The sequence below is a fragment of the Bactrocera dorsalis genome, chromosome 3 (genome assembly GCF_023373825.1).
Source record: "Bactrocera dorsalis isolate Fly_Bdor chromosome 3, ASM2337382v1, whole genome shotgun sequence".
NCBI classification, from domain to species: Eukaryota; Metazoa; Arthropoda; class Insecta; order Diptera; family Tephritidae; genus Bactrocera; species Bactrocera dorsalis.
The window spans coordinates 45,900,980-45,917,465 of record NC_064305.1 but is presented as its reverse complement, the minus strand read 5'-3'; the positions used below and the strand labels follow the sequence as shown (position 1 = coordinate 45,917,465).

Genomic DNA, 16,486 nt, shown 5'->3' with positions numbered 1-16,486 from the left:
AATGGCTACGTAAATAAGCAAAATTGCCGCATTTGGGGTGAAGAGCAACCAGAAGCCGTTCAAGAACTGCCCATGCATCCCGAAAAATGCACTGTTTGGTGTGGTTTGTACGCTGGTGGAATCATTGGACCGTATTTTTTCAAAGATGCTGTTGGACGCAACGTTACGGTGAATGGCGATCGCTATCGTTCGATGCTAACAAACTTTTTGTTGCCAAAAATGGAAGAACTGAACTTGGTTGACATGTGGTTTCAACAAGATGGCGCTACATGCCACACAGCTCGCGATTCTATGGCCATTTTGAGGGAAAACTTCGGACAACAATTCATCTCAAGAAATGGACCCGTAAGTTGGCCACCAAGATCATGCGATTTAACGCCTTTAGACTATTTTTTGTGGGGCTACGTCAAGTCTAAAGTCTACAGAAATAAGCCAGCAACTATTCCAGCTTTGGAAGGCAACATTTCCGAAGAAATTCGGGCTATTCCGGCCGAAATGCTCGAAAAAGTTGCCCAAAATTGGACTTTCCGAATGGACCACCTAAGACGCAGCCGCGGTCAACATTTAAATGAAATTATCTTCAAAAAGTAAATGTCATGAACCAATCTAACGTTTCAAATAAAGAACCGATGAGATTTTGCAAATTTTATGCGTTTTTTTTTTTTTAAAAGTTATCAAGCTCTTAAAAAATCACCCTTTATTATGCCTTTAGTATTATTGAGTTCTTCATGGTATTTTGAATTCACTTCACAGACGTCATGTAAGAATTTAGTACAAATGAACTTTTCGGTGGTTGATTTGAAAGGTTCTGCAAAAGATTTATAGTCCTTTGCGCGTTGGCTACGGCGAATATCGCGTTAGATGGAACGATGAGCTATATGAGATATAAGACGACATTGACATAGTTTAGCGGATTAAAAGGCAGCGGCTACGGTGACTAGATCATGTCGTCTGAATGGACAAAAACGCTCCAACTATGAAAGTATTCGGCGCAGTACACGCCGGAGGAAGCAGAGGAAGCGGAAGTCCATCACTTCGGTGGAAAGACCATGTGGAGAAGGACCGGCTTCGCTTGATATCTCCAATTGGCGCCACGTAGCGAAAAGAAGAAACGATTGGCGCGATGTATACATACGATGTGCTTTTAAAAAAATATACATTAAGGCAATGCAGTTGAAAATAATCCAATACCATACAGCAGGGATGGGCACATTAGCCCTCTGTGGCATTTTGCCCGTGCGGGCACGAGTGCACATTTTGAGGGCTAGGTGAGGGGATCATCGCGGGCAAACATGAAGAGGGAAGTAAGAGCAACGTTTTACCACTCCATATTTACAAATGAGAGCAGCGTATTTTCCACCACCATTGACTGATCTATCACATGTACAGTGGTGTGAACAAAATAGAAACAACCATAAGGTGTTGTGAAGTTTTAACATATGCTGTTTTCTTATTAAATAAAATTGTTTTTAGATACATAACATAACATATATATATATTTTCCTAACAGTGATTAAAATTTACCACAATGCAAAGGTAAATAAAAACAAATTTTAATGCGAAACTCTAAACTCTGCAAATTATGTTTACCCCTTTTTGTTCACACAACTGTACAATTCCGATATGATATGTATGTGTACAATTCTACACATACACATATATAACTAACCCTTAAATTTGTGTACAATGTCAGTATTGCCGCAACCACTCTGCCATGGATAATATGATACGAAACTTTAGCATTGGCTCTCTTTTTCTGTCAAACGCGTTCCCTGATTATTTGACAGCGATGGAGATCAGGGAATTTTTGACAGTTGACTTCAGAAAAGGCGGGATGCCAGAAGTAAAGCGCTATAATTACTTGACGAAATTAATGTGAAATGAAATTTCATTGAACTGTGCGAACATATTTTGGCAAAATGTTTATGTAAATTAATTAATGATTTTGCATTTTAGCATTTATATATGTATGCATTTTCAAAGTGTTTAATTTAGTGTTTTGTATAATTTATTATATACCCAATCAAATATTTTTCAGCAGTGGCATCATTGACAAATGTTATAAAAAATGCGAGTTTTGACAGCTCTCTCTCGAATCAAAGAGTTTCGTATCATATTATCCATGACTCTGCGATGAACATCAAGTTACGGAGGAATGTAATTCATTTCGCAATTTTTCTCAACTTGTTATGCCCTTCTCTCCGTAAACTGATATTCCCCTAATCTAGCCCCCGTGCGCACTTTGCTAACTTTGCGGGCTAAAAATGTGCCCATCCCTGCCATACAGCATGCCACAAACTTAACACACACATGCATTGAATTGTATAGTTAAACACAACTCCATGAGGTGTATATCACATAATTCTCAAAATAGTACATAAGCTTAAAAAATATAATAAAATTAGAACGAAATATTTCTCATCTCAAAAAGATCTTTATTTTTCCCCCACCAGCGGTAAGAATTTAAAGAATCTTTATTGAGTTTAACGTTTGGTCTTACAAATCAAACAGAAGTATTGGTCCGATTAAACCCATTTTTGACTTACAGACATACCATTATAAGAGGTAATTTAATTTCTATTATATACTAGCTGACCCGGCAAACAAACTTCGTTCTGCCCAAAATAGATTTTTTTTTTCATTTCAAAAATTACACCGGTAATAATTTGACAACATTTTTACAAATTTTATTCGGAAGTGAATTGCCAGAACCTGCCTGATAAACATTTTTTTCGAGGGTATATTAATGCTTTTTTAATTTAATTGCTTGAAAAATGCTACTCTTTTTTATAATGCTGACACATCGCATCCAGGATTTGTTGACAATTTAATAAAATTAAGTTTGTACTATTCTCATTCAATTTTATTAGTTTTAATCGAGTCTCGGAAATATATAATTTTAGTACATATTTAGTTTAGGGCTGCCCGGTACACAATATTTTTGTTTTTTCTGTTCCGCGGCGTAAATGAACAGTGGGGAAGGTTTTCCAACACGCCACATAGAGCTGGCCATGTGAAAAGCAAGACATTTCTAAATTCATTGTCATCGCAAATGCAAGTTTCACTGGGAACTGCAAACGTCTGCATTGGAATGGCAAATCTGTTGAAGTTAATGGAATTCGGGGAAGTAAGCATTCCTCTCCCTTGAACGGGCCTTTCAAAATGCTTGCCACTATTAAATTGTCCATTAGCTTGGTCACAATCAGTGGAGTACCATTGCACAGTTTGGGAGCATGAAGATTCCGTAGCATAATAACTACAGACCCAACTTTGAGACGCAAATTATGAGGCGGCATTCCAGGCGGCATCAAAGAGTTTAAGAACTCCACTGGGTAATTTACTACCTCGTCTTCATTTTCAACGCGATCGATTGATTTATATGACCGCAGATCTCCCGGAATTTGATTATGAATTGTCCAATTCAAGTCGCTGATATCCATATTTTTTGCTGCTAAAATTGCGCGCGTGCTAAACCAATCGTAGTTACCATAATTTTAAGCAATATTTGGATATACACTACTGGATAGTTCATATTTATTAGATGTGAATTGGCAAATCGTAGTTGGAATCGATATTAATCTACTGCAAGGATCTATCGGAACTTGTCCATTTCCGATTCGCTGCAGCTCTTTTGAAAAGACCTCCACAGTTCTATCGTTTTGCACCAAAACTCGCATATTCATGGTCAATGAAACCTCCACAAATGCGATGACTTCAGACATGCGTTTAGCTCATCCGCCGCTGTTGATTTTGGAATCACGGGAAGTGTTTGTCTAAAGTCGCCCGACAGTAATATCATCACTCCTCCAAAGCAACGATTATTGTTGCGCAAATCTGTCAGTGTTCGGTCGAGTGCTTCTAATGATCGTTTGTGGGCCATTGTGCAATCCCTCATGATTAACTTACATTTTTTAAAACTTGTGCCATTGCTGATTGCTTTGAAATATAGCAAACAGGACTTTCGGGTATTTGCAAGTTTAATGGAAGCTTTAATGCTGAATATGCCGTTCTTCCACCTTCTAACAGTCTTGCAGCAATCCCGGTAGATGCAAGAGCTAATGCAATACCACCTTGACCACGTATTGCTGCTAGTATTAAAGACAATAGGAACGTTTTGCCAGTCCCGCCGGGCGTATCGAGGAAAAATATGCCACCGTTTCCACTATCTACAGCATTTATTAGCTGATTGTACGCACTGCTTAGCTGTTCATTCAACAGTGGAACAATTGTTTGTACTTGTTGTTGTAAGTGAGTTATATCGTAAGCACGCTCGCGTTCCAATTCGCGACTCACTAAATCCCTTGTTTGACGACTTGGTGCCGGCATATGAACTTCAATCAATAGTTTTCTACTCATAAGTAAACATAAATCTTCAATAAGGACTAATGCTTCATTGTAGATGTCAGCGTTCATTTGTAAGTCGACATTTCTCGTCGCTAATCGCAGGCGATGCAAAATATCTTCTGCCATGTCATCTTTGTACGTATCCCATAATAGACGCGGGTTTGAAGGCTGACATGTCGAAATTATAATAGCGAAAAGTTTACGAACTGCAGTGGCTGGTGAAGAAGCTATTGCATCCGCTAGCGTTTGATTCCAGTGACTGTCGGTTCAAGCAATTGCAATTGTTGACATGCTTCTCGAAATGTTTCACAAATGGTACCATCTACAGTCCTCAATGATTCAAATGAAGTTAAACCGCGTACATTAATCAAAAGCAAACGTAGGTAAAAGCAATCATCGTTCCTTGGATGGATTGTGTAAATTCTTCCCAATGCATTAGTTGAAAAAACACCTGGATAACCATCTACCGGATGGCCGTTCTTCCTGTGCAACCATTTCTTCGACAATGCATTCCATGTATTATACCGAGGCATCTCCGAGTAAAGCAATGTTGTCGCGAACGGATCACTGGCGCATGTTGCAAAGAAACTTGTTGAAGTGGTTGCTGGTGGTATTTCCGTTCGCTGTACTATGTTCTCTGCGTTGAAATAAACTCGCTGGCCATTCTCCAAATGAGCTGCCAGATGCACAACAGTAGGATGGCGTTCATGAATTGCAAATGAAAATATTCTCCAGATTGCTTCATTGCAGTTCAAATATCTGCCCATTTGAAATTTGATAATTTCATCTCGTTCAACGCCAATAACCGCCATATCGCTTCCTTTGGTGACATATTTGCAAACATACTTAATTGATTTTATTGAACTGCAATACTCAACATTTATATGTGTTTTGAATGCCTTAGACAAAATTGGCGAATAGGGAACGATCCATGTGTTATCAACCACGAAATTCTTTCCTTTCAATTGAGTGATGAATGTTCTGCCATTGTCAGCGGGTGAGCGACGCCGATAGAGAGGGTATCCGTCGTTTCCAGTTTGAGTTTCCGAAATAAAAGCACGGGGATAGCGTGTTTTGCATTTACTGTCCGACATACAAACCGAAGATGGATCGTGTTCTCCGCATGGTCCATGAACCATATTGGCCATCACCACTTCGTACTACTCTGGATCTATTTCAACATCAGGAATTTCGGCGGAAATGATGTCATCAATTTGGTCAGGTGTAATTTTCTCCACCATCCAAAGAAGAATGTGTGCGTGGGGCAAACCTCTCTTCCGCCACTCCACTGAGTACATCCAGCATCGAACAGTGCCATATACACGTTGTTTCGTAAAAACATCTGAGTTTTTGTTTAAACACGCGTGCTGTAACGTCGTGGCGATCGCTTGGTGATTGACCGGGATGCAATAGATTCGTAATGTCTGGCCATTTTGGATTGCAACTAAATGTAACAAACAAATCCGGCCGTCCATAATTGCGCACGTGAGTCATCGCATCCTGGGAATACTCATGCATGTGTCTAAGACTGCCAATGTATGTCGATGGCAAAATATAAAGTCGACCAATATCTGTAATATCCGCATCACCATTCATTGTATCTCTTAAGTGAATATACTCTTCAGATCGCAACTTCGACTGATTATATCGCATGTAATTAAGTCGTTCTGTCTCAACTTTAACGTACATGTCAACTGCATACTGTTGAAATAACCGTCCATATCTCAGTAAGTGGTTGTCATAGTTTTGGCGAATCATCATTCGATATGCGTAAAACTTCATTGAACTGACTTTTTTATTTGTCTCGATACCTAAAAGCTTAAATTATCTATATGAAGTAGCAAACAAAATTTTTTTTTTACTAACCATTCACCGGATTTATCATCTTATATCCTAAGTGATATCCGTCTACACCACGGCAGAACATGACCAGATATTGCATTGCGTCGTAAGACCGATGTGTCTCACTTATCCGTTTTAGTGTGTTTTGATTTCTTCGTTTGATAACAATATCACGCGACTGCAAATTTTCTCCAACAACAACAACTGATATTTCGCTAACTGTAGGTGCATTATATTGTCTTTCATGTGTCCCTGTTGGTCTTTTGTCCGCTTGTATGATTATACTATGATCGTCTGTTGGCATACGTTGCGGCCTGGGAACTCCGAGAAGTGTTACCATACGTACTGATTCTTGGCATCTTACAAATATCTAATTGGAAATGATCATTCATTTGCATAAAGTTCATATAACGTTTTACGGACTAATAACTTACCTTTGAAAACTCCAAAAATGAATGAATTAAACTAAAGAAGCAGATCAATTGAATGATAAATTCCAATGTACATAAATCAGTATTCGCCAACACGCTAAATCACTTTCACTAAATAACTCACTTTTTAAAACAAAATATATCAGTAAAGCAAGGCGCATTTTTATTGCCCTCTAAATTTTGCGTGTTCGATTGCAACATAAAATTGACGTTTAATTTAATTTGTGTTTGTTTCATAAAACTGCCATTTCCATAAACCAAAAATAGCACGTAACACAACCGATATAACCGCTACTGTCACCGTTAAATAAACAAAAATAGCAAGAAACAACCAAAATATCGTGCTAGGTGGAAAATGAGATAAATATATGGTGGATTAACAACCAAAATAATTAAAGATTGTATGGGAGGTACCACGCCCCCTTTTTCGATAACGCCAAGTTTTATGGGTGAGAATGGTGTTGTTTCCTATAGCTCTATACCAATTTTCATGTTCCTACCTTAAACACTTTTGAAGATATTCACCTTGAAAAATTCAGTTTGTATGGGAGATGCCACGCTCCCTTTTCCGATTACCCCTTCTTTTATGTGTAAGAAGGCTTTTGATACCATATAGGTCTATACCAATTTTCAGGTCCCTACCTTGAACCCTTTCACAGATATTCTGCTTAAAAATTTAGTTTGTATGGGAGGTACCACGCCCCCTTATTTGATAGCCCCCGGTTTTATAGGTGAGAGTGGTGTTGTTATCCTGTAGCTCTGTACCAATTTTCATGTTCCTACCTTAAACACTTTTGAAGATATTCGACTTGAAAAATTCAATTTGTATGGGAGGTGCCACGCCCCCTTAATATCTTGTTCTGATTTTAAGACATGACCTGCGCGTGGTAATAACAAACAAATCCCCCAAAGGAAATATTTCATTTGATTCAGCCGTTTTCGAGTTTTAGCGTTACAACTATACACCATTTCATTTTTATATATATAGATGTATCTCACACGTTGACCGACATTTTCGATCAAAAGTCAACTAAGGTACCAGGGTCCAAATATTCGGCACCTAGGGACTTCACCCGTTTTTTTGGATTTAGTTATTGATTTATCGCGCTTTTAGTAGTATTTAACATTACCGTTACACTGTTACACTGTTTTTAGAAACAATTATAATATTTGCGCTCAGCAAGTTTGATTGTTGTACCTTAAGTAGTTAGTACTTGTTAAAGGGCGAGGCCGCGCCAACTTTTTCAAAAAATTTTGTCCACAGGTGACCCTTTATATCTTAATTTGGTACTTAGTTATGGCACTTTATATGTTTTCGGTTAATGATGGTTTGTGGGCTTGGAAGTAGTCCGGTTACGCCCATCTACGAACTTGAAATTTTATTTGTACGAAAGAACCCACACACCAAGTTTCATTAGATAGGTAAATTTTTACTCAAGCTTGCACGTACGGATGGACGGACAGAAAGATAGTCAACCGAATTTCAACTTTTCTCGTCATCCTGATCATTTCTATATACATAACCCTATATCTGCCTCGCTTAGTTTTAGGTGATATTAAAAAAAAGAACGTTAACTCGGCTGCACCGAATCTAATATACCCTTCACTCGTGCATTTCTTTTAGTATTTTCATCCAAAGAAAAACATTTTCTAGTTCCAGCCAAGTCGTTTGCTAGAAACATTAAGGTCATTTAATAAAAAAAAAATTATCTTTTAGACGATCATAGTTATTTAAAATTTTAAGAAGATTTATTATTAACATAAACTTAATGGAAAAAAATTATAATATTTATATATTACTACATATGTCTCATATATATATTTACAGTGGGCTTTATAAAAAGGGTCTCGAGCGCTTCTTTCTGGGTGTTACAAATTTTGTGGCAAACTTAATATACCCTGTTCAGGGTATAACAAATAATGTAGAATATTAATTAGTTTCGTTACACCTACAAACTATATTACATTGCGGAGAAAATTGGTTCGCTATTTAATGAAAAACGTAATTCATGTAAAATTTTGTGATGATATTTAGCCAAAGTTGCCTATATGTATATGAACTTGATTTTGATTGGTCAGTTTGCATAGCAGTCCGACCTTAACAATTCTTTTGAAGATCAGTGCGATTTCTTGGGCAATAATCCATGGTAAATTTCATGAACATTTATTGTCACATAAGAACTTAATTTTTATTTTTCAGTTTGTATAGCAGGTTTTGTTATCCGACCTACAGAATTTCTATTGAAGCGTTGCCTTAGAGAATAAACCACGAATAATTTGCAGAACCACCGCTTCTAAAACGTATGAACACATCCATCGTTGCGCAATGCGCTTATGCTTTTCTTGCGACACAGATGGCGGGGGTTTTCGAGCGCACTGCGCAATGATAGTTGTGCCATACGCTTTAAGAGAGGTAGGGGGACAAAAAATTGAATATCTTTGAAATGGTTTGAAGGAACAAAAAATTTTTTGCAGATTATTAAAGGTGAATATTTTCCGCGTAAACATAAGGATCACGAAAAAATATTTGTAATAAAGCACGAACATTTTTCTTTGACTTCACAAAATTATATCGATTTATCTCCAGTAGTTGGTACTCATACCAAATTTCGTGAAGATATATCATCAAATGAGCAAGTTTCCCATCATTCAGTTTGTATGGCAGCTACATGCTATAGTTATCCTATCTGAAAAATTTCTTCGGAGATTACATTTTTGCCTTAGAAAATAATTTATACCAAATTTCGTGAATATACTCGTATAATATCTTGTCAAATGCAAAAAATAACCCGTGATAACTTTTGTGAAGATACATTGTCAAATGTGAAAGTTTTCCATACAAGAACTTAATTCCGATCGTTCAGTTTGTATGGCAGCTATATGTTATGATATCGGTCAGTTCCGACAAATGAGCAGCGGAAGAAAAAATGACGTTTGCAAAATTTCAAAACGATATCTTAAAAACTGAGGGACTAGTTCAAACAGACGGACATAGCTAAATCGATTCAGCTCAACATGCTGATCATTAAAATATTTACTTTATAGGGTCACCGACGCTTCCTTCTGGGTGTTACAAACTTCGTGGCACATATTTGCCTCTAATGAAATAAATATTGTATAAATGAGCATCCTCCCCCGGCATCCACACATACACCACACTATTACACCACATCACCTCAACCTCCCAACACCGACACGCAGCTTCACCATACCCACCATCAACGCTTACAACCCACATTTCACACTACTCGCGAGAGCACCACACATCGACACCCACATACACGTACACCAACCAACCACATCACACCATCTGATCGCACACACCACAGGGAGAAAAGGAATAAACAAGGAGATCGCAAATGCACTTCGCTTTTGACCTTCACAGCGACTGGTACGCCCGTGCGATTTTTTTCGACTTTCGGCCAACTCGATTAGTGCGCATCTTTTTCGCGAGTTATTCACTCCACGTGCGACCGGAGTTCTACCTCAGTTATATTAGACAATCATTATTCACTATTGTCAAATTAAAATTGGGACATTCCCCATCTTTTTTATCAACTTCACGCGGGTGCATATACATTAACGTTTATTTTTTTTGGAAAAGTATTTTGTGGTATAAAAGGTGAGTGCGGAGTTATTACATGGTCCTTCGAGACATAAGGAACGGCACCTTGGAAACAAAAAATTAACAGAAAATTAAGTGAAAACAAAATACCCCAGGCTGAGTGCAGTGGAAAACGAATAAAAAAAAAAAAAAACTAAGTGGGTACAAAAAGCCAGTTAAGTGAGTGAAAGAAAGTACATATGTATATAAAGAAAAAATTATTAAAATTAATTACTATTGTATTATATATGCAAAAAATAAATACATGTACATACATATATATAAACAAAAAGTAACAAGGTGTATGAAAATTGAAAAATAAATTTCAAAAAAAAAAAAACGTAAAGTGAAATAAAGGAATACCTACTGTGCAGTGAAGTGCATAACAATACAAACACAAAAGACTGAAAAATTAACGTGTATACAGCAAATCAATTCTATTCGATTTAATTACCACTAACCAAATAAAACGGGCGCGAAAATAAATATAAAACAACTTAAACTTAATACAAAATTAAACAAAAGTTAAGAGCTACGGAAAAAATCAATCAAAAAATATCAAGCGCTTGTATACCTATAAACATAGGATACAATTAAATAAGAAAAAGAATAAATAATAAATAAACGGTGCGAAAATTCGAATAACATTGGGTGGAAAAAAAATTAAATATTTCATACTAATTACCTTTGTACATACATACATATATTGAAAGTCCAATTTGGCGATTTCTTGGCATTTATCTTGTTCCTTGTCAAACAAGAACAAGCATATTTGCACATAATTTATTTAACGCATACTATATGCACACAGCATCCACACGTATGTACAAAGGACATTGACCTAATATCAGTGCGCACTGATACGAGATACAAGGGCATCCGAATAAATCCGAAAAAAAAATTAAATAAAATAAAATAAAAATAATTTTTCGAAAATAAATAAATAAACAAAAAAAAAGAAGCTCGACAAACGAGATAAATATAAACGATAACGCGTTATTAAATACTTTGTCGAAAGTAACAGCTCTTATTTATTGAAAAGAGCTCCCGGTTACATACATATTGTAATAATCCAATTTTGCGGAACTTAACAACTCTTATTGATTAAAAAGAGTTTTCGGTGACACATTTTTCTATTATAATAAAATATACATATATATTTTATTAAATCAAATTTTCTGAATGAACACAGATTCAAAAGAATCAAAAGCAGAATTCTTAAGAATTCCCAAAATGATTAATGATGACAAAAGTCCATGTACACCTGCTGAAGCTACACGCTCAAAGCAAGGTGCTACAAAGCAAAAAAGGGGGAAAGACATTTCGTATATTAAATTCATTTCCGAGAGTGACAGCTTAATTAAATACTGCACTCGATTTGCATCTTCACCGATTCAGGACAACTCTGAATCGGTACTAGAAATAAAAAATAAATCTATTGACAATTTTTGGACACGCCTCCAAGCTGCATACGACGCAATAGTAGAAACTGATGATTCAGATCTACCTGAAAATTTTAAATCTTCGGCTTACGCCAAATACGAAAATTGCTTAGACCGCTTTGAAGACACAAAAGCAATGATCTCAGATCAATTAAAACTTATGAAGCCAATTGCACCTACTCCCCACAGTAGAGTAGAGTTACCACAATTGCAAGCCCAAGAGCAAGTTCAGGCATTCATCTCAAAGTGCCAGCGTGTGATACGGAAATATTTCATGGAGGTTATGAACAATGGCCGTCCTTCCGGGACATGTTTACAGCCGTGTACATAAACCATCCAAAATTATCACAAGCGCAAAAATTGTATCACCTCCGATACAAAACTAAAGGTCAAGCAGGCGTAATAGTCAAGCAGTTCGCATTGAATGACGATAATTTTAATTTAGCTTGGGAAGCTTTAAGACAAAGATACGAAAATGAAAGAATATTAGTTGACAAGCAAGTAACGATACTTATGAACTTGCCTAAAATTCAAAGAGAAACCAGTGAAGAATTCATGAAACTAGAATCCACTGTTTCAAATTGTTTGTCGGTTCTATCGACACAAAATATTCCCACTCACAATTGGGATCCTATTCTGGTAAACATATGTACCGCCGCATTACCAGAAAAATCATTGCTTTTGTGGGAGCAATCGCTCTCATCAAGAAGAAAATGCCCAACGTGGCAGCAAATGAAAGATTTCTTAACTACCCAGTACGAAATTGCGGAAAGGGTAGACAAGAAAGTAGTCAGAACTAAAAACGTTCAACAAGAACTAAATCGAAGCTTCAATAAACCCCAAGCCGGAAGCAACAATCATTTAAACAGAAGCTTTTCCAAAGCACAATCGTTCGCATCTGAACAAAATAAATTCACGTCATGCAAACTATGTTCTGGAGGGCATAAGTTAAAAGCTTGCGAGAAATTTAAAAAAATGAATGTCACTGAAAGGAACAACTTTGACAGGTCAAAAAGACTCTGTACAAACTGCTTGTCCCACTCACACAATCTTAATACTTGCGAAAGCAAATTTAATTGCGTATATTGCCACAAAAGGCATCACTCTATGTTACATCTCAATAACTTTCCCAACACATCTCATAGCAGCGCTTTCTCAAAAAAAACCACGGGTTTAGTTGCAGCAGCAACTCCCGAAACAAAAACTCAAGAAAATTGCCAAGAGACACCATGTTGTTCAAAGGCATTAAAAACTCAAACGCTACACAGCGAAAATCATAGTAGAGTACTACTACCTACAGCAGTTGTCTCCATCGAACATCGAGGAGAACTGTTCAAACTAAGAGCCCTAATAGACCAAGGATCGCAACGATCATTCATAGCGTCTAGGGCACAAAATAGGCTAAAACTGCCAACAAAACATGCCAACTATGAAATTACGGGAATGGGCGGTCGAGTAGTACAAAACTCAAGTAAAATCTGCCCCATTACCCTAATTTCCCCCAAAGCGGATAAGCGCATTGAAGCAAATGCTATTGTCTTACCGCAACTAACTAACATGCTACCAAGCTATCAAATAAATAGCAAGCATTGGGATAAAATTTCACACCTGACTCTGGCAGATCCCAACTGCAACACGCCAGCTCAGATAGACATCCTGATAGGCAGCGACCTTATACCACAAATCATATTAGAAGGTGTTGAAAAAATTTCGAAAACACTACTGGCGCAAAATACCATTTTCGGATGGGTCTTAAGTGGACTAGTTGCGGAACCAGTCACAGCCATGACAACTCAAGTTGAGGAAATCTCAAACGAGTACCTCAATTCACAATTGAGAAGATTTTGGGAGGTAGAAGAACTCCCCCCCATTCCAATTACAACACCTGAAGATCAGTATTGTGAAGACTTTTACAAAGCCACAACTACTCGATCAGATAATGGTCGGTATGTCGTACGACTACCAATAAAACAACAATTTCCAGACACACTCGCCTTAGGTCACTCTCGCACCTCTGCAATACAGCAGTTTCTAAGTATGGAGAAAAACCTACTTAAAAAAGGTGAGCTTAAACAAGTTTATGATGGTGTCGTGGAAGAATACCTTCATTTAGATCACATGGAGGAAATAAACCCATGTGAAAAAATCATAAGAGGCAAATATTACTCTTTCTACTTGCCACATCATACAGTAGTAAAGCCTGAGAAGAAAACAACAAAAGTTCGAGTGGTCTTCAATGCATCACGATCCACGAGCTCAGGTAATTCCCTAAATGATATTCTATTTACGGGACCCACACTCCAACCAGATTTAATGCTTCTCATATTGAACTGGCGTATATACAAATACGTATTCAATGGGGATGTCGAAAAGATGTATCGACAGATACTGGTTCATAAAGATGATCAAGATTTTCAGCGGATTATTTTCCGAAAATCTGCCAATAGTCCATTACGCGACTTTAAATTGAAAACAGTTACCTTTGGCGTAAGCTGTGCCCCATATCTAGCCATTCGTACACGACACGAACTGGCAGAAGACACAAAGCCAGAATTTCCACTGGCAACACAAGTCTTAAAAACGCAAACGTATGTAGACGATATCCTGTCTGCAAGCCACAGTCTTCCGCAAGCATACGAGACCTTATCACAGGTAATAAATGCCCTCAATACCGCAGGGTTTCCTTTAAAAAAGATTACTGCCAATCACCCAAATATTTTAAAAAATATTCCTAAAGACCATTTGTTGGATACTAATTTCCTTATATTTGAAAAGGATAGTACAACAAAAACACTAGGCATCCAATGGAATGCGATATCGGACCAGTTTTCATACACGACTGAGTCCATATCCGCATTATCCGCCATTACAAAACGCCAAATTCTCTCCTCGGTGGCAAAACTTTTTGACCCCGCAGGATGGCTTTCGCCAATTATGATACAAGCGAAAATCTTGATCCAAGAATTATAACTAGACGGAACCGACTGGGACGAACAAGTGACACCTCTTCGAAGATACAAATTCCACGGTGGGTAAACTATTCCCCCGAATACAAAGTGGAACGACACGGCTTCTGCGACGCCTCTGAAAAGGCATATTGTGCCACTATATATGTGCGTACACAAAGCGATGTCGCAACTACAAGCCACTTATTAGCGGCAAAAGCAAAAGTTGCGCCTCTAAAAACGCTAAGTCTCCCACGACTTGAACTCTGTGGCGCTTGCTACTACCAAAGCTAGCTTCAATGGTGCAGACCCACTTAAATATGGCGAAATACAGATTATATTTATGGTCCGATTCCGAGATAGTTCTAGCCTGGTTAGAAAAACCACCACATGCGTGGAAAACTTATATTTCTAACCGAACATCTGAGATACTTGACCTAGTAGGATCAGCCACTTGGCGTCACGTAGCCAGTGCTGACAATCCTGCTGATTTAGGTACAAGAGGATGCAAACCTCTGCATCTTGCCACCTCCACCCTATGGTGGAATGCCCCCCGATGGTTAACAGAATCTCCCGATTCTTGGCCGCAATCGCCTATGCGCAACATTCTTGCCCCAGAAAGTCGTAAAATCGACACTTATCATGCAACACTGGATGACACTGACATTCTTGAACGACTCTCATCGTTCGCCCGAGCCCTCCGGGTAGTTGCCTATATGCTCAAGTTTTTTGAGCGGCTTAAACTTAAAGTTAAAGGAGCAACTTATCATTGCGATAAATTGACGCACCAAGACTTACAAAAAGCAAAGGTCGCTCTTATCGCATCAACCCAAACGCGCTACTTCAGCCGCGATATAGAATTACTAAGAGAATCGAAGCTTATTGATAAAAAGAGCTCACTCTTAGTTCTAAACCCATTTCTAGATACGAAGGGTTTACTTCGTGCGAATGGTCGGCTTGCTAATTCAAGCCTAACGTACAATGAACGCCACCCTATAATCATACCAGAGAGGTTTCCGTTTGCCACTTTATTTATTAGTTATATCCATACACTAATGCTCCATGCCGAACATCGCCTCATGCAACATATGGTCCGCCAAGAGCTGTAAATACCCCGACTGAAGCCCCAAATAAAGAAGTGCATTTTCATGTGCAAAATCTGCACTATGCATAAGCAGAAAATGCGATCGCAGATTATGGCAGCACTTCCACCTGAACGCTGCAATTTTGCTCCGCCTTTCACCACTACAGGTGTAGATTTTGCTGGGCCTTTTATGATAAAGGCATCCATGCTAAGGTCTCCTACCCTCATGAAAGGCTATGTGGCTGTTTTTGTCTGTTTCACGACAAAAGCAGTACACCTTGAGCTATGTACGAATCTGACGACGGAGGCTTTTCTTGCGGCTTTTACTCGTTTCGTCGGACGACGAGGCTTTCCATCAAAAATCATGAGCGACAATGGTAAAACATTTATCGGAGCTCAAAGAGCTACCGAAAAACAGTTTATGGACTTCACAAAACAAGTCTCACCGGACATTGTCCAAAAATACGCTCCCCAAGGTATCAATTGGCAGTTTATCCCCCCAAGCGCTCCACATATGGGTGGCTTATGGGAATCTGCCGTAAAAAGCTTCAAATCTCATTTTAAAAAGATAGCTGGCAACCACAAATTTAATTTCGAAGAATTCACGACCCTCTTAATTAGGATTGAAGCCGTTCTTAATTCACGGCCTCTCGCTGCACTCTCGCAAGATCCCTTAGACTTTACTGCCCTTACGCCAGGGCATTTTCTTAAAGGAGCGCCCATTCTGGCCACACCTGAGCCAGGCGTGGAGTCGCTTTCCTTATTAAATCGTTGGGAAAGAATTAAAATTCTCC

General features: G+C 38.2%; 2 protein-coding genes across 19 annotated transcripts in view; both read right to left on the bottom strand.

Moving 5' to 3' along the window:
- The window catches only part of LOC125777152 (uncharacterized), a 138,867-nt gene extending 128,413 nt beyond the window's left edge, over positions 1–10,454 (bottom strand). The window contains exon 1 of the mRNA XM_049451406.1: positions 541–10,454. Coding sequence (XP_049307363.1) covers positions 4,584–5,492 — 909 coding nt within the window. The 5' untranslated portion in view covers positions 5,493–10,454 and the 3' untranslated portion in view covers positions 541–4,583. The remainder of the gene's footprint in view (positions 1–540) is intronic.
- LOC115066185 (synaptic vesicle 2-related protein) overlaps positions 1–16,486 on the bottom strand; it is a 795,221-nt gene that overhangs the window by 165,197 nt on the left and 613,538 nt on the right. The window lies entirely within an intron of this gene.